Genomic DNA, 27,215 nt, shown 5'->3' on the forward strand with positions numbered 1-27,215 from the left:
GCTATGTGCCTAAAAGGAAAAATGCCTTCGTAGAGCACTTTCTTAGGAAAGCTGGCTCGTATGGTACGCGGTAAGCTGGCTTGTAAGCTGGTACAGGGAAAAAAACCACGAAACGCTTATGAAGCCAACCCGTTTGCCTGAGATCGAACTCAATACAAATCCCAAATAGATGAGAACCAATGAAAATAAATGAGATCGAACCAATACTTTCTCAAATACAAATACTTTCTGTATTTGTATTTGGGAAAGTTTTATGGTCATTATGAAAAAGTGAAAATTTGATATGGATTCCGCATGACTTCCTTCTACGACTATTTAAATTATGCTTATTTTTTCTGCACTTCATTTAAACTTATTTCCTCGAATTATTCTAACTCAATTAAGCGATACCCAAAGGCAAGTTACAAATGGCATCAAACATTGCAAATTTTGAAACTAAATTTCCTGGTCAATCTTTGTCCTACAGGACTCAAACTTCTTGTATTTTTCTTTTTCATAACGAGTATAAAGGTTTTCCAAATATAAATATAGAAACCAGAAGACGACATTAAAAGTTAGATTTCATAATTTGCCCAAAACTAATTCTTTTTTAAATTTGACATTGACAAAATATGAATATTTTCGTCATTTAAAATACTTCTGTATTTTTGTTGCACCGTATTTAAACTTGCTTCCTCGAGTTATTGACATTAAATTACATTAATTCCATTATCTATCGGAAAATAATTATAGCAAATCATCTATTTACGACATCTCTAAGAGGTCACCTTTTAAGAGATCTCTATTTTTGGGAACATAAACAAACATTGGTAGTGAACATCATCTTTTTAAGACCACCACATGTAAAATCCTCTAAAAGCATGAATGGTTGCATTTAATAAGGACCCATTACTTTTAATAAGGAATGTAACATTAATCTTAATTATACATGTTTTTGATGTGTGTGCCAAAATAGTGATAACGTACTTCTGTTGCTTTAGAAATGTGTGAAATTAAAAAAATGGATACTATACAACAAAAATGTTATTATATTCAGATACACACCTTTTGAACACGTCTGAAATTCATTATTCTGCTCAACATAATTTGTCTGCATAAAATATTAAATAATATTAAAAAATCAAAAGCTAAGTCGAAGTAGAAACAGTCATCTCTTCTAAAACATTTTAATTGAAGTAAACAGACGTTCGCATTATCGTAAAGTAAACACCTATTTTTCAAACAGCGGATGAAACGGGAAAGAGGGAATTGGTGGGGGAACACTTTTTCGAGCTGGGGATTAAATGAGAAAGGACGAAACGATACTAAGCCAATAAGACAAGATCTGGTATTTTACTTTATTATTTAATTAGTCATCATAAATTTAAAAATTATTTTAATTTTTATTTGTTTTTACATTTTTATTAAATTGTACTTATAAGTATTTTATATTTCAGTTGCTAATTATTATGTTACTTTAATTATTCATTATTTTAATCACTATTTTTTGTTATTTTAATTATTAAGTTTTTTAATAAGTAATTTTTTTGTTATTTTAATTACTAATTAATGTTATTATTGTAATATTTATTTCCTTTCTTTCTTTATTTTTATTTTATTTTTTCCTGACGGCCTTTCGTAGACCCTTCTGACTTTAGAAACTAAGCCCTGACAGCAATAGAAAATTTAATAATGAATCATATCCAGTGCACCAAAAAATAATAGCCAAAATAAAGTGAATTATTTCTACCCAAAAAAAGGCGACGGAAAACTAGAATAGCTCACGTGATTCAATACAATGCGACGTTTCAAAGCCCTTTTTAGGGCCGTAGACCGATAAAATAGGCTGAGTATACGGATACCGATCGATTTTACCGAAAGTAACGATACGATAGTAACGAGTACTGGTTCACCGAGTAACGAATACATACGGGTACACAATTTCTCGTTACTTCTACAGCACTATCAAGTACTGAAGGTTTCGTCCATTTTGAAAAACGGGGAAGGGTATAGGATCTTTAGAATGCGCGGGTGGGCATGACACACCCACCGCTTTTGCCGCCGGGTTAATGCTTCTGGGACACGCTGAAAGGACAAGTTTTCACCACGGGGGTCCAGTCTACTGTAATCAGTGTTGCTTAAGGGGGAAAATACAATGACACTGAAAGTGTTATCATGCCAACGAATGAACCTTCTTCGAGAACTAATAGAATAGAGCACATTTTCTTCTATACTATTATTCCGCAATAGAAAAGATTCTTCCTGGGCTTTTGGATAGAAGTTTCTACCACGTGCTGAATTTTACTAAACTCTGTCATGTTGTCTGTGGTGAAAGTATGTCTTGCGTTTTTTCGAACTGCTTAAAAGTAGGCGAATTTAAGTCAACAATGTCAACAATATTTTGGCTAGCTGATGCTCGTTCGGTGGCTTATTTGGATTTACATAACGAAGAATTTCGTGAGAAGAAGGAGAAAATGTTAATCGAGGCTCTGGATTTGAGTTATGAATTTTGGCCCTCTTTCCCTAATATGCCACTTATCCAGATTTTCAGAACAAAGAAAACAGTGGATTTAGATACGACTGATTCGGCAGCGGCATTCTTTAGCTCTTTTAGCAGGAATATGTTGAAGAAACTGATCAAGACCTGGGAACAAAAAACCATGAGATTATATTTAAAGTATCTAAGATGTTTCAATTATTTTATAGAACAAATTTTGTATCCCGTCTGTTTCGCAAATTCGTACGCCATTTTCGGACCAACAGGCGGGCAAGAGAGACTTGTTATTAACCGCTTTCCATCGCGAAGGTTTAGCCTGATCCGATCGCAACGGTACCTCTTTCAGGAGTCATTAATGTCTGAAGCTGCTCAAAAATTGGGGAAAATATTGTATGAAAAAGTTAATCAAGATTCCTACCTTGTTGCGGAATTTTTTCATACGGTGTGCATCTCTTGGGACATTAAGGCACAAATGTTCTTTGAATGCGAACCTGCAGTAACAGAATACATTTTATGCAACCTGCAAAAGGAAAAATGTAACTTGATTGATATCTGGATAAAAGACCTCGAGAATGGGAGCATTCCTGAATGGGAACTGCAAAGTTTAATTAGGAAAAAGCCAAAACATTTCTTTGTGTTACTCAAATACGGGTTCAAGAATATGCATAAACACTTCCAGTTCCCTGAGCTTATAAAGCATATGCGCTTTCAGCAAACTGAAGGACTACTTCGTGTATGGTAAGATTACATTTTTGCATTTTATTTTGTCAGCTTGTACCAAAGTGTCTTATTTAACGTATTTTTTAAAAAATAATTCATGTTAATAATAGGTATAAATAGAATTACACCTTTAATTTACGAATCTTAAATTTATTAAAGTGAAGCACTTGAACACTATTGCATGTGGAAAGAATACATTCCTGGATAATTCTCTAATGCGGTTATAGATGCACTGGTGCTTCACTGAACACAAAAAATGTCATGTATCACCAAGTCCTGGTCTTAGTACATATCAGGGATTTTTTTTTATTTAGATTTAAGTCCTCAATCTTTCAAATGTATTTTTTATTACTATATTGCTGTTAGAATTGTTTAAAATGTTAAGTATGCTTAGTAACTATTATATTTATCAAATTTTGGACAGCATCGAGATAAATGGGTTAATTTTGAATTAAATATCAGTTTTCTAATTGTGATGAACTCAAAATTTGGATAATATTGCTTTAGATTTTAATAGCATTTACGCGTATAGCGACAGTATATTGCAGGCTCTTTCAAAAAATGTTGCTTTTTTTAACATAAAATCTGAGCACCAGAAAATGCTCAGCTACCGACCAATACACTATAATAATTAACTTCCAAATCTTAGCAGTTGATATCTTATCAACAGTCAACCCCTGGATAACCCGAGCGAATTAACAAGCCTGTCCATAAAAGTTTGTTTATAACGGAATGATAGAAAAATTATTTTCGCAAACCATCATCGTAAAATAAAATTGATGGGGTAATAGTAAAATAAAAATTCTATGATAATTGATAGCAGATATCTGCCAGATAAGCTTGGCAACTCTGCCCAAAAAAAAAAAAGTTCGAAATGTTTTTCTTCGAAATTTAAATTACCGAATTTAGAAGATAGCACCGTTTAAATTTGTCTGTAAATACATTTTTTAATGCCATTTATAACTCAGGTGCTCCATTTCGTATATACGTATTATCGCTACAACCTTGATGCAGTTTAACGAATTTTACGAATGAAAAAGACCAATTATTTTGACTGTAAAGAAATGTATATGACATTCATACATATTTAACGTTTCAACTATGCATTTATTCCAGAAAAACAGTTCAGGTAAGGTCAAAGTACAGTACTAAGTACAGTAAGGTCAGTCGGTAAACCTACTGACCTATTCTGTTATGGTGAATATTTCGTAGCGATAGTTTTGAGAAAGCATTCGAAGCATTTTTTTTTTAGTGATTTTTCAGCACAATGTTGCGTTCCTACAAATATTTTACCTTTTTTTCTTCTATCACAGGAAAATCTCACAAATAAAAAATATTAAATTCGAATTTAAGACAAAAAATAATCAAAAATTTTTTAAAAACGCCGTTAAAACTTGGAATAAAAAAAAAAAAAAAAAAAAAAAAAAAACGAAAATGGCGACTTTGAAACTGAATATTTGTCATGCGCATGGTTGCCTGAATAGTCATTATACGCCTGATTACTAGATTTTGGCGTTTTCTACTAAGGTGATTGAGATAATATGTTAGTACCCTCCATTTTAAATTAAATTAAACCGTTTGCTCTTTCTGTTTTGAATACTGACTTACGTAACCAATAAACTTCTACTCCAGAATGAACTGCTTGAAAATACAGGAAAATCGTTAACAGCATTTTTCTCTAAATAATATATATATACATAACTAATTAAAGTAAAAAGAACAAACGAAAAAAGACCTATGTGGTCAAAAATTTTGCACATTTTGCTGCAAAATTTAGAAAAAATTGAAAGAAAATTCCTAGTTCGTACGCTAAAAAGTTGCTTAAATACTGTGGTCCCGCGAAAATATTAACGTAAGCAAGATAAGGTGCAATGAAATGTGTTACAAAGATAAAATAAACAATACAAACACTTGAATATTTACAAATAAAAATCAATACTAATAGTAAGCAATATGCTATTCAAAGTAAGGTATATTTAAAAGATTAGAATAAAGTACGAACAAATGATTTAGGCAAACATACATATAGATAGATTCGTAATTTAATTACATATAGTCTATTCTCCGCTACATATTTTGTAAGCTTTTATTTAGTCTACTCACGGTGTTTGTCGCATGATCAAAAGCTTGCTACCGATTTTTAGCGTTCTTCCTGATAAGTTATCTGGTAATTAAATTATGGACACCTTATATAAAACTGTAGAGGGATTTTGTTGTTAGAATTTTGTACAGCATTATTTAATCTCTTGTTCCCATTAAACTACCGGATAAATTATTTTTCTCTATTTAGGTCATTGATTATTTTAGAAGGTCTTAAATAAAAGCCTATTTTATAAAACCTTTTTATTATTTTTTTATTGTATCTAAATCTCAAGATATTTTTAATATTGTTTTAAATCTTTTCGATTTAAAACACTGACAGCCTTCAAAAAAAGAAATGTTGAAGCAAGTTGTACAGGTTTTAAAAATGAAATACTTTTAGAACTGATTTGTTGAAGTGTAATGTTAAGTAATTGATAGATATTAAGAAGTGTAAAGTTTCCTGTACGTGGTGAATAAAATGATGCTAAATAAAATCAGAAGATAAGTCAGACATATAAAAATGCATCGTAATTAAATATTAGTATGACGTAAAGACGTCAATGAAAAGTTAACATTTCCATATCTCTTCTACACTGGGGTGACACTGGTTCTTCTGGTTAGGTTAGATTAAGTTAATTGATTAAGGCTACCAGTATCGGATTTAGCATTTCTGGTACTATTCGGTTTCGAGGGCCGTAAAAAAATTGCAGCGAAAATGTATGCGCGAAAGCGCCAAATCTAGCAAACACGCCTATTTACCAGCGTGCCAAATCTCGCGTACGAGCTGATTTCAGATTCCGTAAGTTTAAATAGTTCTGTATTTCTTAAGACGCCATTGAAATGCTAGTTTAATTTTTTATTCCTTTTTTGATATCGTATGGATCTAACAATTTAGGAATTGCCTATGATGAAAAGTCTGCGATAGAATTTTGGGTAAAGTGCAGAATCACCCACTGCTTGACGCGTTTTTAAGAATTGCACATACTCGGTATCCATGTACACATCGACTTATTTTCACTTAAAAATAAAATCCCAGAATTGCACAAAAATGGCACCGCTCTCACCCTTGACTTTATCTATGTACACATCAACCTATTGTCACTTAAAAAGTAAAAGAAAATTGACAAAATTCCAATTGTTTTTACCCTTGTAAAAAGCAGCAAAGAAATAAGCGGGCGATTCTGCACTTTACCGAAAGTGTTTAAAAAAAAAAAATGCGTCATTCATCATGGAAAATTATGTTTGAAAAACCAACGAGATGACATTATGCTTTAGCGATAACTCGGTAGCGAAATATTATATGAAATTAACTTTTCATCTAAATTAAAACGTCAATATTTAGATAGATATTTACTATTATACTTCCTTTCTTGCGTTAGGGTTGCCACAATTACTTTTGGCAGCACTGGCATCAACAATAGTTTGGCAATTTTTTACGACCCTCGAAACCGAATAGTACCGCATTTTTCCTAAGCGGGGCAAAAACTAAAAAATGCCGCCCTTACCCATCTTCCTTTAAGTTTTTGTAACAAATTTTAGTTTTTTAAATAAACATAGAAATAGGTAGTTTTCGAGATAAAATGTAAAATCCATTTTATAGTAAGAAATTCTTTATTTGCCATTTTTGTTCTAAAAGAAATATACATAATAAATGGTTTAATTTCTTTACTTATAACAAAGCATAGGAGAGCTACCTGCTTAAGAAGGGTGAGGTCTTTCTAAGAGTAATTGGCTCATGTGCAAGTTACGCGTGAGCGAAAGGGCGGAAACACCCATGCAGCCAGCTAATTCGCTTGATTCTAACCCCCGACCGAACTACCAGTGTTCAGCCGCTGGTGGCCGTTACATAATTAAAAACCCGTAAAAACCCTCTTAATTCAATTACTTCTCCGATGCGCTGAAATAATCAAATTTACATTTTCCCTTAAATGAGGATTTTTTTCAATATTTGCAACCTACTCATACTAATAAATGATGTTAATAGAAAACGATTCAGAACTAAATACTAAAATAGTTCAGCACAGCACAAAAATGGAAATCAGACACTAATAAATAATAAAAACTTTCATTTAAACAAATATAAGCAAATTACAAATCACTAATACAGTGGATTGAATAATTTTTTACCAGTTTCTCGATACTAACAGTAGTAACTTTAACCTAGCACGTTAAATATTCATTTCACAATAACGTCTTCATGTAGCCTACTCAAGAACTCTACTATAGTCCTCACAAAGCCCGGTAACATAATAAATATTTACATATTCACGCAGAAGACTATTTTGTACTGTAATAATCAAAATTACATTTTCTCTGAAATACGCAATTTTGCAATATTTGCAACAATAACTAGCCACAATGGAGGTAAGAAAGAAAGGAGGGGGCCAACCCAACACCTCCTAGAGCTAACTCATGGGGTGCTGGCCAACCCCGCGGTTTTCTGAGGGTTTCGATCTCCAGATGGAGCAGGGATAAATAAAAGAAACATTCATTGTGTGATGGATAATAGCAATTTGTATAGTTATTCTTATGCAAAATGTTATGTTTAAAGATTTTAGCAAAAATTTTACGCTTAAAGAATGGAAAATACCTTATGGTATCTTTAAAATTATATACAGTTAGTCACAAAAGTCTGCGTACAGACTAAATTTTAAATTAAAAAAAACACTTAAAGCATAGATAAATGTATTTTAATCATTGCATTTTTTTCTTCTATTAGCTAAAATTGTAAGCTTAAATAAAAAGTAAATAATATCAATGTATTACTTTTTACATTTTTTCAAAAATATATTTTGTTAAAAAAACTCAGAAATTCCATCCAATAAGTCTGCGTACACTTTCAAAAAAAAAAAAAAAAAAAAAAAAAAAAAAAAAAGCAAAATATAAGCTTTTACATTACTTCAATACTTTGTAGGATAGCCTTTATTCTTCAAAACAGCTTGCAGACGTCTGGGCATTGACGGAACTAGTTTTTCAGTGTCATCCGACGTAAATTTCGCCCATTCTTCCTGCAATTTACTAATTAGCTTATTTCGCGACGTAATATTGTGTTTTCGAATTCGTTTCTCTAATTTTGCCCACAAATGTTTGATTGGATTGAGGTCTGGTGACTGTGGAGGAGTACGCAACTCTCTTGGAGTGTGATAGAGGAGATATTCCTTCACAATTTTAGCTGTATGTTTCGGGTCGTTGTCTTGTTGGAAAATAAAAGTATTAGAAAGGTTTAAATTTCGGGCACTGTCTCGTAGATTTTTCTTCAGAATATCCAGATAAACATACTATTCGGTACTTTTCCGTTTTGCCGGCGCAGGCGATAAAGTCGCCAATAATGGTACAACTGATGCCAAACGGAATATCCTGGCTGGTAGCTTTTTAAGCCTCATTTTCAAAATAAGTCGCAGCCATTTCTTATCAGATTCATTGTTTCTTTCAATACTGGCATACAATTACATAGAATTTTTAACAGATAGTCCAGTTTTATGCCCTAAGGCCAATCTAATGAGAATGCACTAGCGAAATAAAGCACTCTGGTTTTACATAATTTCTGAGTAAGCTATTCGTATGAACTGAAATAATTCTTGCATTTAAACTTGTATTCCAAATTAAGATTTAACTTGAAATTAATGTAGATAATTACTGAGAGAATTAGATTTTTTTAGTGTAGTTTACGTGAGATGAGATCACTTGGGGTTACGTGAATCAGGATGTTGTACCATGAAAGCATAGTAAATTCTTAAATTAATAACTTTTTACAAATTTATTGTCTTTATTCATTGGCTTTTTATAAAATTTAAACGATATTAAAATGCTTATGCCCTCAAAATAAAAAATTCTTAGAACCAACATTTGATAACATTTTATATGTGTATGCTCTGTGTTGTCGCCAATAAAGTCTGCTTGGCGAGATTTGCGCCGGCGAAACGGAAAAGTACCTACTTATCCATGACTTTATCAATAATGTGAAACTTTGAAACTCCTTTCGACGACATACACCCCCATACCATCACACCGCCAACTCCATGTTTGACAGTTGGATTTAAATTTCTCAGATTCAGTTCTGTTCCTGGTTTTTCTCCATACAATAGGGTGGCCATTAACTTTAAATATTGTAAATTTACTTTCATCTGACCAAATTACATTGTTCTAGAAGTCCTGCGAAGAGTTTAAATATGTTTTGGCAAAAGCAATTCTTTTCTTTCTATTTGTCTCGGAAATGTATGGCTTAGACCTAGGTTTGCGTCCATGATAATCGGACTTTCGCAGCACTTTTCGTACAGTTTCAGGAGAAATTTCCTTGTTACTAGTTAAAAAAATGTCTTTTGAAATGATTGCAGCAGAAAGTTTAGGATTTTGTTTAATTCGTAAAAGAATTTTTCTTTCTTCTCTCTGCGTTAGCTTCTTCGGTCTCCCACATCTTGGTTTTACAGCAAGACTACCAGTGTCAAGATAGTTTTGAATAACTCTTTGCACACTAGAAAATGGTTTTCCAATGGTTTTACCAATATAGCGAAGATTTTTACCTTCATCTCTCAATTTGATAATTAGTTGTCTCGTAACTAAAGGAATTTCTTTATTGGTTGTCATTTTCGTCAAAGATAATAGAAATAGCAACTTCCAATCAACGTGAAATTTGCTTCGGAAGTCAATGACCTTGAAAGTGTAACCTTCTTTGCATTTTCAAGTTTGAAGTTTAAAAGTTAGATAAGAAATCCCCCGCCTCCTTCGCGTTGTACGCAAACTTTATTGGCTTTGATTTCTGGCCACTTATCTTTTAAAAATTAGTGTGCATAAATTATTAGATATGAAAATATTACAGTTAAATAATTTCAAAGTCCCGTATTGAAACTAAATATTTAAAAAATAAAAGTTTAAGAAACTACCCTTTTCGCACCTTAAAATTTGGATTTGATATTACTTTTCTTGATGTACGCAGACTTTATTGACTAACTGTACGTCTTTCGACACCCTTGATTATGCACTCTTAATAAAAATAATCTTTAGTTATAAACAATAGATTGGGACAATAGATGAGCTGATTAATTATGTAACTAACTTTCATTAGCTATATGTAACAGCAATACGGCTACTACTGAAAGGAAAAGGTTAGTATTTGTACTTCTTTTCATAATTCTTATTTCAATAGTAATTTTAAGTTCTTACCTAACGCTCTTAAAATATTACGGGATTAAAATTTTACTATGCGAGCCTTTTGTTCTGCAAATAAATCTATGGCATCATCATAATTAATTTGATGGGCTGTTTGATTTTCGATTGCCAGAATTGCGAGACTTCATAAGCGCTCCTAGCTCATCGATAATCTCAGATAGTTTTTAATAAGTTTTAATTTGCTAAAACTTCGCTCACAGCTTGCGGATGTAGTTGGAAGCACAGAGTAAATCCGCAGAGCAATACAAATATTGTAAAAGGCATCCTGAAAATCATAGGTGTAGATCTGTTGCAAGAGATAAAAAGCTCTAGCCTTTTTATGTCGGCAAATAACATCGGGGCTTGTTCTTTAAAATCGGCAAGTTCCTGACAGAACTCAAAATGCGTTTAGAGATCTCGCTCATATTTTCATGCAAGATCTGCTCTATTCTTTTGCAGTTCTTCAGTTGACATATTCAATATTTCACGACCATTGAGAAATGAAAATTTGAATTTAGTGTAACAGCCCTGTTTACTCTCGTTTTAATTTCTGATAAGATTCGATCAAATACAATTTTCATTGCATTAGAAAGTAGCTGAACACGATGAAATGTTCGTGATTCGTCCTCGCACAAGTCATCAAATTCCTTTTTGCGTTTTAGAATTCACATTTGTCAGAATAGGTTCAACCTTAATTTTTTTCAGTTGCTGCTTTAAATCTTTTTATCCAATATTCCGTAGGAATTTCTCTCATTTTTTGCAAAATTTTGGTCACACCTTCCATCAATGCGACGGAACGCACAAGAATAATTAATATCTTCCATTTGAATTTCAGAATTTATTCGATTGATTTCTCGAAGAATATTAGCCCAAATTGTCAGGCTGATAATAAATTCAAAATTTTTTACAACATGTAGTAGATGTTCTGCTTCGTAATTTGATAGATAGTTAATTTTAAAATAGTAATATAGTATTTTGAAAGATAATCAATTTATTTCAAGCATTTTACTACTTCTGGTACATTCGTTAGAAGAGCTTTCAAAGCCACATATTTTGCCAACCATCTCGTCTGGCTGCTTCCTTTTGAGTTGGCTTTTGTACATGTTTTCGTAATATCCCATCGAATAGTGAATTCCACAAAAAAGCTAAATATCTTCTGGATAATTCCAAAGAAGTTAATTGCTTCGGGGCAAGACGGAGGCAGAATGCACATAGACAAGATTCAAAGAGTGAGCCAAACATCGCACATATTCGGGCAGCTTATTCATTTCTATAATCCTGGTTTGTACTCCAGGATTACTCCAAGATATAGTATGGCCGGTAAGTAGTGGCAACATTAGATCCGTTATCCTCAGATTGACAACGATTGTCAATATCCAAACCATCAAGTGTCAGTTTTCCCACAATCCGTTGAGAAATACATTCTCAGCTGTCTTTTCACCAATTTCTATGAAATCAATAAAGCTCTCCTTTATTTCACACACATCACCACATATTTTTTACTTGAATCACCTGGCTCATTTGTTCTGTATACGACACATCTGGAATGCAATCGAACATTATTTTATAATATTTGGCTTCTTTAATATCACTTAAAATGCTATTGCGAACTGTTTTCGCCATTACATCAGTAATTTCATTTTGAATTATCTTTGTTAAATATGATACTTTTGTCCCTTTTTTAGGTATTCTAACTGGTGCTTAAGAATTATGTTTGGCTAGCAGAGTCATTAAACTTAAAAAATTGCGTTGACTAGGCCGAGGACACTTTGTGAGCAAACTGCCAGGGGTTTCATCAGACCCGCGGAAAAAAAGGCAGTTTGTTGAAAGATACAATACAGCACCATACTCATATGTAGCATTGATAAATAGAAGGGCTAGGTCATTCCTTTGTTCGACTCCTCGCCGACGCGAGTCTCATAGAGGGGGGGGGGGGAACCTGAAGTAATCTGACGTATCTCTGTTGCACCTGCTCTGATTTCGCGCCTTTAAAACTGTAGTTTCATTCAGTTGCGAGACGATTTTCTGGAGATCGCATATCCCAAATTAATTTTAATCATACATATTTGTTTTCTAATAATGCAAATATTTAAAATAATTTGTGTATATATAGTTTTAGTCAGTTTTCTTTTACATTCTATATTTAAAGTATCCTTTATGAAATATGGCTTCTTGTGCTGTAGCAACGTGCCGTAACACTTATAGAAATACGAAAGGAAGAGATATTGTATTTCATGCTTTCCCCAAGGACAATTTGCTTTTGACGAAAGAATGGATACATAAATGTCGAAGACAGGATTCTATTAATGTGAAAAAAGCAAGAATTTGCAGCGAACATTTTCTGTGCAGTTATTATGAAGATGACATGAGAAATCGCTTGCTTGAATTGCCGCAAAAGAAACTGTTGAAATGCAATGCTGTGCCGAAAGTAAATTTATCGTGTGCAGTAAACAAAATAACACCAAGAAATCGGAGACATTTGAAAAAACTAATGCAGAGTGCTTTTGAAAGACTACATGAATTAAGCCCAAAGAAAATTTATTTTGAGGCCGAGAATGAAATTAAAGCTGACAATAATAAATCAAATGTGAATGATTTTGAAATAAAACTCACAAGTGACAATGCCCTATGTGACAATATCCCTGAGTGCCCTAAGTGTAAAGATAAACAAGAATGTATTGATAATTTGAAGAACAAAATAATATCCTTAGAAAATTGTAATAAAATATTGAAAAATAGAGAAAAGAAAGATTTTAGAATGTTTGCTCAGCGACAAAGAAGGTGGACGACATTTAGAAAGAAATTTGTATCGGAAATTCAGAAATTAAAATTCCAAACAGCGAAATTTAGGAAAAAACAGAACAGATCGGAGAATTTGGAAAAACGTTTAAAGCATATTTTTACAAAGACGCAGATTAACGCATTGCTAGAAAAGAAGGAAAAAATCCGGTGGACTAGTGAAGATATTTCACGTTGCATTGTCATAAGAGCTCTATCATCTAAAAGCTACGATTTTTGGAAAGAAAAAATGGGAATTCCTTTACCTAGCACTAGCACATTAAAGAGATGGTGCGCTAAATTTTCATGTAGTCCAGGAATTCAGAGTGATGTTCTTGCTGTAATGAAAGAAAGATGCCAATATTTGAATTCTGTAGAAAAAATATGCGTTCTCAGTTTCGATGAAATGCACATAGATTCTAAACTCTGCTATGACTCTAAACTGGACCAAAATCGGTCCTTTTCAAAAAGTGCAGTTTGTTTTAATCAGAGGTCTCATTTCGCAGTGGAAACAACCAATATTTTTTTTATTTTAACACTCCAATGAAGAAAGAACTTCTTTTTTTCACTCATAAGACATATTCAATCATCTAGAGTAGAAGTGAAAGCAATAGTGTCTGATTTAAGAGGATCTACTACTTTGTGGAAAGAGTTACAGATTTCGATTAATAGTTCTCATTTTCCAAATCCAGTATTCCAAACGAAAAAAATATGGGTTTTTGCAGATTTAGCGCACTGCCTCAAATTACTGAGTGTTGGTGTATTTAATTATGACAAAGCACACTAGGGCTATCTGCCTAAGGGGAGGGATGCCTTCGTGGAGGACTTTCTAAGGGAAACTGGCTCGTATACACGTTACACATGGGGAAAACCACGAAAACGCCCATGCAGCCAGCCCGTTCGCGGGATTCGAACCTCGGACCGAACTACCAGTGTTCAGCGACTTTACCGCTCGGCCTCTGGTGGGCTCAAATTACTGAGAAACCACTTTTTACATAAAGGATTTGTTTTAGAAGATGGAACTGTTTTAAATGTTTATATTATTAAAGAGAATTAAATTGTGTCACAAACTAAAACCAAATTATTTAATGGTCAAGGGAAACGAGAGACAAAAAGTAAGTATATATAATATGTTTTGATTTGAAATATTTCTAGATTACATTTTAGAAGTTAATAGCGTAAAGCATATTTCAAATGAGAACTAATTCTGTTAAGTTATTGTTACAGTTATTTTTATTGTATCCTCTGTTATTATTGATTCGATTTTGTGCTAGCTTAGCATTCTAGATAAAATATTTATAAAGTATAATATTAAAGTAATTGGCATAAGAAGACCTGCCCCCTTAACCCCCACTTTTGAAAAATTAAATAATTATTTTAGGTACTATGAATAAAATTGTTTTGTCTAAATTAAGATAACAATCTTACATGTATTTATTTAAATGAAATATTGATGTAAGCCTAAGTTAGAAAATTATTTAAAAAAAAATATATGTTATTATAATGAATCGGGAGAAAAATATGCTAATGTAAAATTTACAATTAGGCTGAAACTCAAACTTAGATTGCAGTAGTACAGTTCTCTTAGTTAACATGCAGATAAAGAAATGATTAGAAACAAACAGGCATTTAAAGAAAAAAAAAAAAAAATCCCTGCAAATAAAAAAAAGGAACTTTATGCTAAGAGTAGCGCATTTTATCTATTATTTTAAAATTGAGTAAGTACTATTAAATTTTTTAATGTTCAGTGTAAAATGCATACTGCAGTAACATTGTCTTTTCCAAATTATAGCTATCTTTCACACACAGCTCATTTTAAACGCTTATTCTTCAAATTTAAAACGCTAATTTCTATGTTGTCAATTGCATATCCGCGCTCAGTGCCATCATTGCTACGTCATCACTCCTCACTGCCTGTTTCAGGGGGAACCGCTCTATGAGCTAGCCCTTCTCTTTAGTCCTGCATATGTAGGACCTTTCCCCATTTTTCTTTCTCTGTGTGAATTAATTTCTTAATGTTATGATCGATGCCTTGACACAATTTCATTTGTTGTAGCGGAATTCATTTGTTCTGTGGATTTCAGATATTTCGTTCTTAGTTAACCTTTCTGAAGCCTTTTTCCAATTAGTGAGTCCTGCGGTACACAATGCTGATGTAACGGCAGTGGCATATTTCTGGTAAATCTCATAGGGTGTACAAAAATTGCATTTTTTGTTTTAGAATATATAAGCCAAGATCTTTTAAGCCTTTCATTATTTGCTAATGTTCTGTGCCACAATGAAGATGTCAAATGTTTTCCATTACGTTCAGTGTACTAAGGTCTACGTTTTCTGGATATTTTTCGGCTAATAATACAGCTTGACTGCGAAGAAAGATTTTTGGTGATCGTTCATTTTTTCTGTGACTGGCCATAACTACCTGGGTCCGGCAAATCAAAAGATTTGAAGTCTTCTTTCTGCTTCCCACACTCACCTAAATGAGAAAATACATTATATTCTAATTTCATGTCCTCTAGATGTTCGTTTGGGGTCTATGAAGAAAGTTGTTCTCTCAGTTGCTGAAATGAAGTCTGTTTGAGAATGATAGATGAAGATTCTTCATTTTGCCATGCAAACTGCAAGAAATATCAATATCGTTTAGAATCTCTGCACCATCGGAAGATCTCTATTCTTTTGCAGTTCTTCAGTTGACATATTCAATATTTCACGACCATTGAGAAATGAAAATTTGAATTTAGTGTAACAGCCCTGTTTACTCTCGTTTTAATTTCTGATAAGATTCGATCAAATACAATTTTCATTGCATTAGAAAGTAGCTGAACACGATGAAATGTTCGTGATTCGTCCTCGCACAAGTCATCAAATTCCTTTTTGCGTTTTAGAATTCACATTTGTCAGAATAGGTTCAACCTTAATTTTTTTCAGTTGCTGCTTTAAATCTTTCTATCCAATATTCCGTAGGAATTTCTCTCATTTTTTGCAAAGTTTTGGTCACACCTTCCATTAATGCGACGGAACGCGCAAGAATAATATCTTCCATTCGTCAGGGTCTGACGGTTCGTCTTTTCCGTGAAGCAATTTTTCATTTTAGCTGCAATTAGTTTCCTCTGTTCAGTCCTATTTTTTGCTCTGGTTCTATATTCTGCCCCTGAGAGTTTTTTCCTGGACCCTCTCATGATTTCTTGCACCCTAAATAATATACAGTATAACTTGCCTTAATAAGAAAAGCTAAAAACTGACGTAAATAAATTCAACAGTATTAAGGCCGCGTCGCAGACGCGCGCGCTAACTGAATGATTGTGTCTCTCTAAATATAGTGAGGAATACTAGAAGCAGGCATATTAAAAAAAAAAATGAGACAAAAAAAAAAAAAAAAAAAAAAAAAAAAAAAACTCCAGATTAAAAAAAAACTTTTAAAACTATAAAAATAATAAATCCATTTTTAAAACCTAGGTTGCTGACTGGCTGCAAAAATTCAAAATACCTTACTTCATTTCTGTTGTATATTTTCGACGTACATTAATTTAAATTATTTCATCGGTTCAAGGTTAATTTGTATTGGGTGTTAGGAAAAAGTTACAATTTACAACGTTTCTCCATTTATTTCGCAAAAGCCGTTGGTATAAAAACAAGGCGCCTCTATGCAATCGTTATGTTTTTCATTTGAATATTTTCTTCAGGAGAGAGGACGACAGAGGGACTCTAGACAAAGCAGTTAAAGGGAAGATATATAGATTCTTTGCTCTATGCGTCACTTACAGGGACCAAAGACCAAGGCGTCTAGGGAGTACCTTTGTAATAATATTGAGTTGGCAGAGGGACAGGGTCCTTTGACTTTTTCAGTGACGCCTGGAGTCCCTCTATTGTTCTCTCCCTGATCTGATCTTTAGAGTCGTGTTTGGCTGTACTTAGCTTACTTTTAAAACTATTTGCTTCATTAAAAGGTTTCGACTAATTAATTAAATATTCTCAAAAGATGTTTTTAAATCTGGCTTTAAAACTACTAATGCTGCATTAAAATTTCACAACATTCCAAATACAATTTAGCGTCAGTCTTGAATTTGCCGCCCTCAGAAGTTGCCGCCCGAGCCGCGAACCCCGGCTTGCCCCCCCCCCCCCCATAGATCCGGAACTGAAGGCTACTAGACACAACTAGAGTGTTATCTGCTTATGCGAAGGGATATCCTCTTGGAGGATATTTTAGGACAAACTGACTTGTACCCCGGTTGCACATGGGGAAAATTATGAAAACTCCCGTACAGTCAACTCATTCGACGGCGTTGGAGTCCAGGTCTAACTACCAATATTCAGTGACTTTACCGCTCAGGCGCTCGTGAATCCCCGAAAACTTCGCAAACAAAATTATTGTTGTGTTCCAGTTTGATGCTACTTTTATGACTTTTATGACTTTTATTTAGTTTCATTCGTCAGATGCTGATTATTAATTTACGAGTTTTTCTTATCTGCAGAAAATTAATTTTTATTGCAGGAAATCAGATAATGACAGTTTGGACAGGACAACAGATAAAACATCCTACACTGGTAAAAACAATAAATTATTGCCATTCGATGAATTTTAAGTAAAGTAGAACAAGTCCTAGTTGATAGTGAAAACCGATTTCAAAACGCAGGTATGCTCATCATTGATCAGAACAACTAGGCTGAAGCTGCTCCAAAAAGAATTTTAAATTTTAGGCAGGAGCTTTAAAGCGAAGCTTATAAAAATTGAAATAGTACCCATATCCTCTACGGCCTAGAAATTATAATTAACTATTTGAGAGTTAAAGGATCCGTTGTATGAATTAAAGTCGTTTTGGGTAACAGATGATATAGCCTTAAGTAGAGTAATCAGTTCCATGGCGAGTTAGACGACGTTAGATTTCTGGATGTTATTAACAAGTATAAGAAGTAAAATGCTACTCGAAGGTTTACCACATTTTTTTCTTTTTTATTATTGACTTACGAAGACAAAGAAGTAATTTCTCGAATCATATGAAACTTCTCGGGGCGACACTCTGAAAGTGAGCAGTATTTCTGAGAATAAAAATAATCATCAATAATATTATGTTACCATTCTAAAGACACTACAATAAGATCCCGCTTAACGCTGTTTCGTTTTAAAGCCCTTTCATTTGGATTGTGGGATTCCCCGAAATTGCACGCAGCGTTATGCCAAAAAACGTCCTATGTAAAGAAGGAAAGGTTTCATAGACGTAATGAAAACCAGTTTGCTATTACGGCGCTGGAAAGCGGAGCGGAAATTCACGAAGAGATTTGGCGACGGAACCTGCCGGCGAGAATTCCCCCCTCCACCATGTGTACAGGAAATTGAGGAACACGTGCTAAGAAGGAAACGATCTCTGACAAAACGCTTCTTCTTTGACGTTTCGTGATAATTTAGACTCTGATTTTCGTATTTTTTGACCAAATTTTGAGAGTTCAAAGGCAAGACGGGTATTATGGAGGGCTTATCCACTTACCAGCAACTTCTTTACAGAGCGCAAAAGGAAAACGCAAATTACATTAGATACCTTCTTGATAAAAAAGCAGAAAACTGGAAATACAGAAGAGACTGAATGATCTGAAATGTAAACATACTGACTTTGAATTTTATTTATTTTTATATGTATATTCGTTTATTATGTTTCTATATTTGTAAGAAATAATGTTTTGTTTTTTGTTATAAAAAACATAATTAGTAAATTTAATGGTAAAATACCTGACCAATTTTCTACCCATCTTTCCCTAACTCTTATTTACATGATAAGATAACCTCGGTTAACGTTGTTTCATACTACGCTCTGCTTTAATGGAACGTATAACCCCGCGTTAAGCGGGGTCTTACTAGTACAATCCAGGACTTTGAAGACTCCCTGAGCACAGTCATCTGGAATCACGCGTGATCGTTCTGAAGATTTGTTCTTTCTATTTGCATTCGAGATTAACTTTCAGAATAGATTATTTATAACATTCCGTTTCTTTTGAGCTAAGGCTCCGGAAAGTCACCTTCAGATAGCAACAATACGCTTAATGTGTTATAAAGAACCTTGAGTATTTCTGTGCAAGCTATCTTATTTCTAAAAGTGCTTTGATTGCAAAGTTAGTGTTTTCGTTACAAGTAATAGGAAAAATGCAAGAAATCCTACATAATTTTCTTTTGGGAAAAAAAATTATTATATCTTTGGCTATAATTTAAAACAAAAATATTACATACGAAATCAGACGAAAGATGAATGTTTGGGCTCAAAATTTGGAAATCAAATTATTTACGTAACAGAAAACGTCATTCGCTTTCTGATGTTATAACAGATATTCTTGTTTTTATAATTTTACTTGACTGTTAAATAAACTTCCTTATAACTATATTGCTGTCTTACAGTCCACCCCCTTTTTATATCTTTTTACATCTGCTCTATTTTTTTGTTTACATTTCTTTCTAATTACTGAAGTTTTTATCTTGAGCTTCAGAAATCTCTTCAAATATTTAGAATTTTACAAAATAGAAAAAATTTTTAACATGTCACAATAAGTAGAAGAAATATTGTATAACTTGCAAGTTTAAACCTAATCAACTGTTTAAATACATCATCGTTCTTGTGAAGAATTTTCTCATTTTACTTAAGTCTAACTTTCAACAACATAGAAATGAGATAAAATTCTACCTAAAAGTTTTATTAAAAGCTATGTCTTGTAGTACAACTAAAAGTTAATCATTTCTAGTCAGTATTATTAATGGGATTTCCGTTAAATCAAAATTTTAAACAAATATAATACAAGCTGACTTTCAAATGACTAACTAGCCTTGTTTCAGCTGGTGTGGCTTTCTGATCTGAACATTAAAAATGCAAAAAGTTACATACCGAGAACATAATTTGCTATAGGTGGGTGCCTCAGAGTTAATATTTCCATAGAGGAGAGGCCTCATTTCTCCTCTTAAACTAAAAATTCATTCACCATTCAAACCCAGTCTAATTTGCAGTTTGCTAACGGCAATTGGAAAAATAGGAAAATATAAAAAAGAATTACCATTAATAACAATTTAGATTTAATTAACATTCACCTTGCAAAACTATTGAATCTCTATTTTTTTCCTGCATATCATTTTATGCGCAGGTATCAAGATGTATTTCTTAATGCGTAATAGTTTGTTGGCTTATGATTTCTCATTAAATTTATCTTGAAACTATTTTCATCCTACAGAGACTTTTAACAAAATGCAATCCATTGACATCCGCATGTCTTGCGCTTGTTCTTAATATTTCTTCATGGCAGTTTGCAGAACTGGCATTTTGTCAGATCACGCTGTTGAATAAACAAGTATACCGTATACAATTGCAGGTTGACAAAAGACTAGTATCTGTGTATCCAAGTAAACATGTGAGATTCGCCGGGCTTTACTAAATTCTAAGCTTCAGCCTCAGATGGAACTCCGAGGGAGAAGTTCCCGATCTGCGGTCCGAGGGTCTCCTAGACTATCAGTAATTATTACATTACATTATTACTCCTAGACTATTAGTGTTCATTTTAAGTTACAAGCAACTACTTGTGACAGATAAAAATAAAAAGTTTTCCAAATATTAAAATATACTTTGAAAAAGATGAACTTAAGTCATTTTATAGCTTTAAAATTATAGCAAAATAATACTTATCTTTAAAATTTCTGAGAGAGGATAACAGGTTGCTTTTTTGTACCACATCTTGGAAACTTGTGAAACAAAGTTAAAACCATCTACCAGAATAATACGAAATAAATCTAAAACCGAAAGAGTTAAAATACTGTAAAACGACTGTGTAAAAAATGAAATGAAGGAATAGTTCAAAATAGAGCTAAGTTGGAAATAAAAGTGCTGCATTCATTAAATGAGGTTGGTGAGCCTAACCTCAGAGGAGACTCTGAGGTTAGGCTCACCAACGGCCTAGTGATCAAATCCCTTAAACCCTGGTACGATTCTAGGTAAACGGGATGCCCGCACACGCATTTTTATGGTTTTCCCCATGTGTAACGTCATGTGATCTAGTTTAGAAAGTCCTCTTCGAAGGCATCTGATCCTTGCGCAGGCAACCCTAGTGTTCTTTGCCGTTATCAGATAAAAGCCATCTGAGATTAAGTTGTGAATAAAATTGTCAGAATTAAATGGAAAAGGTGCTCAATCAAACAAATCCGTTTTTTTTTAGATCACAGACGATAAGTTAAGTGAGAAATGTCAACCAAAATTGTTTCACAGTTACTGAAAGATATTTATAATATAGAGTATTTTGTCGATATTTCTGACTAAGTATTTTTCGAATTCGGCAATTCACTGCATTTCTAATTAAAATTCGAATTTAGATGTTTAGGGTGTTCGAATAAAAGATTACTTACATTGAATGTCACCGAACACTGCTTTTATTAGTGTCTATGGCGTAGCATGGGCGTATATATAACATACTCCATTGTGGCAAGTGTAACACTTTTAAAAGTTTGCATTATTATTACAAATCAAATTACTAAACTTTTCGGTTTGATGTAGGTATATTTTTAATTTGGAACACCCTTTATTTACTGAAATACTTATTTAACATTGTCTTATAATTTTCCTTTTCAGGCAAACACGTGAGTTTTTCTTCCGTGGCTTAGAAGAAGATACAACACCAAAAACAAAACGAGAAATTATCATACTTGAAGTATTTGTTTTCTTCTTAGGCTGCCGTCTCCCAGATTTTAGAACATATTTAAAGAGTTTACGTTTCATATGGAAATTCATCCCAGATGCCTACATCACTTACAAGGAAGTTAGACATCTGCTATTTAGGTACTTACCCAGAAGAAATGCAGAGTACACTTATCTTCTGTTTCGTAAATATGGTTTCGAAGGCTTTGAAAGCGTCTCTCAACCGAGATCTCTAATGCATCAATCTCGATGCGCGATCATGGATGCACTGAGTTGCAATTCGCAACTGCCACAAGGGATTGAACTTCTAGGATTGCCTTCTCGATTGCAATCATATATGAGACTTGAATTTTAATGTGCATGTACAAACGAGATTTTCCTTCCCAGGGTATTGTATTGCAATAAATATTTTTGGAAATCGACTTTGGAATTATTTGCCAAATTCAAGTCCTGTTAAGATATTTTTCCTATCAAAGCACTTTATATTTAAATTGTTGAATTACGCAAAAACTTTTGTGCTCTTCTGTTATCAGGACCGGATTTGAAGTGTATGTATCTATGCACATGTGTATGTATGTATGTGCATATATATGTGGTATATATATATGCACATGTGTATGTATGTATGTGCATATATATGTGGTATATATATGTGGTATGTACGTACATATATACATATATACAGGACCACGTACATCCACACACACACATGCATACATATATAAATACATTTTTGGCCCTGGTCCTGATAACAGAACAGTACCGACATTTTTGTAGAAACCTCCGGATTGAAAATCTAGTTTAGTGAGCAATAAATAAATTAGGAAATTTTGAATTTTTTATGTAGAAAATGTGTTTAAATGATGCAGTTCAGTATTCCACTTTTTACTCAGGCCCTCCAGTACCAAGCGATAAAATCGTTGAAAATCGCCGGTCGTAGTTCGATTAGATTTCAAATTCTGACGAACAAGCTGGATGCATCTAGTTTCCGTCGGTTACCCCACGTTTAACTTGGAAACTAGCCAGTTTTCTCACAAGGACGAACTTCCAAGTCAAGCTCTGAAGTTTTCTCCTCCCCCCCCCAAGAAAAAGCATCTATAAATGTAGAATAATAAAAAAAGGTTAGCAGCTAATACTCTATAGATAATCCAGAACATTTTATTAAATGCGGAGGGAGCTTTTGATCGCTAACTGCGAATTTTCTAAAAAAATTTGCAGAATGCTAAAATTTCATAAAGATTTCCAAAATAGCTCTGTGTCGCCACACAGAATTAGGTTTTTATAGTTTGAATTTAATATTTACATCAATTTAGCTTTGAATATTTTAACATTACTTACTTCTAAATAAGAAAAACCGGTATATATGTATTATTCCGTTGGCATATAAGTAAACTTTACACTGCGAGGACAGCTGCTCGTAATCAGCCAATGAAAGTCATTGTAAATTCTCCCAACATGATGATGTCACAAGACTAAAAGATTGGGTACATTTCCCAGGATTTATTCGCTAGTGCATTGCAAATCCGCGTACCTTATTCGGCTCTGTTATAATATTTCTGTGTATTTGATGATAATGTTAAATATGAAATAAAAATGTAAAATTCGATAATGCATTTTAAAAAGTTCTGTAAAATAAAACAAAATCAGGTGGGTTCAGAATTTTTGCTAACACGAATATATTTTTATAAGATGGATGAAAGGGAACACAGTTGTTAAGTGAGGAATACTGGTTAGTTAATGGGAATTGTGTGATCGCGTTTATAGCTATGCTCACATCAAAAATGTGTTAAATCTTTTTTTTTCCAACATTTGTGACTCTCACATAATGCACTAAATCTACGAATATATTTAACTTATACCTGAAGGATAATATTAAATCCAACATTAGGCATTATGACTGGTAGAATTGAATGCATTTATAGATAGATATATTATCAACGATAATATTTGAGGGTTATAATAAAAACTCCATATGATGTACTAATATGTCCAGGACCCCAAAATATTAAAAAAAAAAAATTGTGGGACCCATAAGTATTGCGCAAATCCGACACACGCGTGAGTGAAACTGTCGATTTTTTCACTTGCACACTAATATATTAATGCAATTTTAGGTCATTAATTTTAATTTTTAATTTTAACACATAGAACAATGCGAAAATTTTAAATAAGTAACAGACGAAATGCGGGCGTCACGTGCAAAGCAAGGAAAATAATATACGTTTATATTATAAAAAGAATGCGTCGAAACTTTTTTTTTTCCTTTGTCTGTATTGTTTTATCTTTATTTTCAAATACATTGTGTAAAAATATTCTGTAATTCTAAAGTTCTTATAATAAGTTAAAGAAATATCAAAACTGCTAACATTTTTGGCGACCCCTTCCCGCGAAAAACAGTTTAAGAAACCCTGTTGTATAGTAAAGAGAACAACGCAAAGCTGGTTTGATGAGTAAAACCTTTCTCTACGATCGAGGCAAGAAAAAGAATTGGAAATCCAATAACACATTTTGGTCGTGCTCCCATCTACTGACTAAATGTTTGGAACTTTGCGGTTATACTGGCTTTCAGCAGGAGGTTAAAGTCCTGCTCTTGCCAGTTCCTGATGTGATCCCATGTGGAGCCTGACAGAGTAGAAACCTGAAAGAAATTTTCTCTCGTGGAGGTAGAAGTGTGCTAGAGACTAAACGTTAAATAAAGTTTACACTTTTATTAGTTTCTGAAAGCTGATGACTATTGAAGCGATTAAATTACTTTGTTCGTGCTGCCATCTACCGGGCTATATAATTAACTATAAAGTAGCTAATCTGGAAAATCGTTATCATCATCATACAAAAATTGTTAAATTTAAAGTACATATAGATTTTTATCAAAGATGTAGACAATACAATCGTTTATTGCATTTTGCAGCGTTACCTTACATTGCCCATCCGAACAAAAGATAAAGTACCTGATTACAAGTGTTAATGAAAAGTCTACAAAAAATTGATGAATATACCTTAAAAAAATAAGCTTTTATGCAAAAAAAAAAAAAAAAAAAAAAAAAAATTAAACCAGTGGGCTTGAATGAAAACTTTCTTTTTCTTTCAGCCATGTTACCTTCTTTCTTGCACAAAGTACTCCTGCAATTATCTTCTAATAGGTAAGCCTGAAGATATTTATGACATTAAAAGGTCTGTGTTAAGTTCAGTGCAGAATCACCCACTGCTTGGCGCGTTTTTAAGAATTTGCCAAACTCGGTAGTCAGAGAGTTGCACCAATTCGGCATTGCGCACTCCCTTGACTTTGTCCACGTACACATCGATGTACTTTCACTTAAAAAGTCAAAGGAAATTGACAAAAATCCAATTATATAATGCACTAAATAAGTGCGCGATTCTGCACTTCACCCCTCAATTTCGAATGTCTATTATGACCGTTAGTTTAATTTTTTTTCAACTTGAGTAAAACCCTCTTTCTTATTAAATACAGACTTTATAGTTGTTTTGACTTATGATATTATTTACATTCTTCTTCACTTGAAAGACAGCTGGGGAGAGGTACGAGTCAAATTATCATCACTATATGTTAATACGAGAGCTGTTGTAGAGGAAAAATAAACGGTGTCTTTGCTGTAGTATAAATCATAGATTTTCCAGTTGTGAATTGGAAATGTTTATCATTTATTTGACATGACCAATGCAAGGGAAAGCATCAGCTTCTTATGATGGAGTGTGGCATTTATCATTTTAGTATAAATATTTAATTTATGTTAAAAAATTATTTATTACTGAAGTAGAAATGGACACTAGTAGGCTAAATAGTTGCCTGTAATATCTTCTACATAAGAATTGATAGAACACATAGAATATTACTGTACTAAATGTCAAGAATTTAGACATCAGTAGAAGAGATTTAGAGCACAACAAAAGACATTCCTGATTTCGGCACATCACAATACTGTAATTCAAGCAGATTAAAATGCAGTGCTTGAATAGAATTTTAATATATAGGTAAATAACTTCATGCTACAAAAAACGAATTTCTGTTTCACTGTATAGGGAAGAGTTTTAAACAAAAAAAAAAAAAAAAAAAAAAGTTTATTGTCCATTTCGTTTTCTAAATACGTAAGTAAATGTGCGCCACAAAGCTTCAAGAAGATCCATCACTTCAACCAATGAGATTCCAAGCCAAACACCGATAAACCCACCGATGTAACTGAAAATTTCCACATTCTGAAAATAAAATTTTATGCATTAATTACTTCTTGAATAAAATTTAATATAACAACTACTTACCGAATAAAATTTAGTATACTAAATATTTCCACATTCCAAATTATGCTGATTATATATAAAACAATCGATTCTTAAACAAAATAACATCAACAACATAACATTTGACAATATAACATTAAACAGACATTTCGAATGATGAAGTTTTTATAATATAAGATAAAGAATTTCATGAAACAAAATGATTTCATATATTTAAATATTAAATCCGCGTACATATTCAAGAACAGGTTTATTAACCTGAAGGTTATTTTAGCGTATATGTATAAATCAGGAATTTGGAAAGGAAATTAAGATAGCAACTGCAAAATAAATTCTAATGATTCCATCTATAAAATTTTAATCTGTAGTTTGTGCTGCTTGAAAATATTATTTAAACAGCTTTCTACACATTTTGCGAATAAATATATAAGACGTTACAACTAACTAACTAAAGCAAATTCAGTGTTTTACTAAGTGAAATTTTTTCTGACCACATGTGTTAAATTTTATACACTGGGGACAAAAATTAAAGGAATAGCTATAAAAGATGCTTTACGTTGAATGTATTAAGTCAAATGCAAGGTTGTTTTTTAATAGCTCAAAGTCATCATTATCAGGTAATCCAGTGGAATTCACTTTACGTACGCAGAAATATTTAAATTTTGCGATCGTTCATTCTATACCTATGAAAAGAAGTGAAATGGGATATTTCAAATTCTAATTTCGAGAACTGTACGAGCGTTTTTATAAAATTTTCATGTGCTGAAAGTAGAACTTGTTACTGAGAAAGTATCAATGACTGTGAAGCTGGGAGAAGGGAAGTAGGACAAATCCTAACATAGGTCCGTAAATAGCTAAAACTAGCTAATAGCGACTTGTCAAAAACCTGGAAAAAGCAAAAAAGGCATTAATGATGAATGCAGACAAACAAGTCCCATCGAAAACGTGTCACAACAGATGCTCAGGACCATTGTTTAACAACGTTTGCTAAAAGAAATAAACATCTGAGTTTAGTTGATATTACAAAAGAGTTCTGTGCAGCTACAAGAACTTACTCCAGATATATTTTGATTGCAAAGCTGCATAAAAGAGGTTATATGCAAGGAAAC

General features: G+C 32.9%; 1 protein-coding gene across 1 annotated transcript; it reads left to right on the plus strand.

The window, feature by feature from the left end:
* Nucleotides 1-1,988: 1,988 nt before the first annotated feature.
* On the plus strand, nucleotides 1,989-22,274 carry LOC146995897 (uncharacterized). The gene is made up of 2 exons (XM_085822081.1): nucleotides 1,989-3,214; nucleotides 21,787-22,274. The coding sequence occupies exons 1-2, from the start codon at nucleotides 2,316-2,318 to the stop codon at nucleotides 22,205-22,207; spliced, it is 1,320 nt and encodes a 439-aa protein (XP_085678207.1). The 5' UTR covers nucleotides 1,989-2,315; the 3' UTR covers nucleotides 22,208-22,274.
* Nucleotides 22,275-27,215: the final 4,941 nt, after the last annotated feature.

Source organism: Stegodyphus dumicola, chromosome 8 (assembly GCF_044657685.1).
Source record: "Stegodyphus dumicola isolate Sdum_Otavi_A_Nest chromosome 8, ASM4465768v1".
NCBI classification, from domain to species: Eukaryota; Metazoa; Arthropoda; class Arachnida; order Araneae; family Eresidae; genus Stegodyphus; species Stegodyphus dumicola.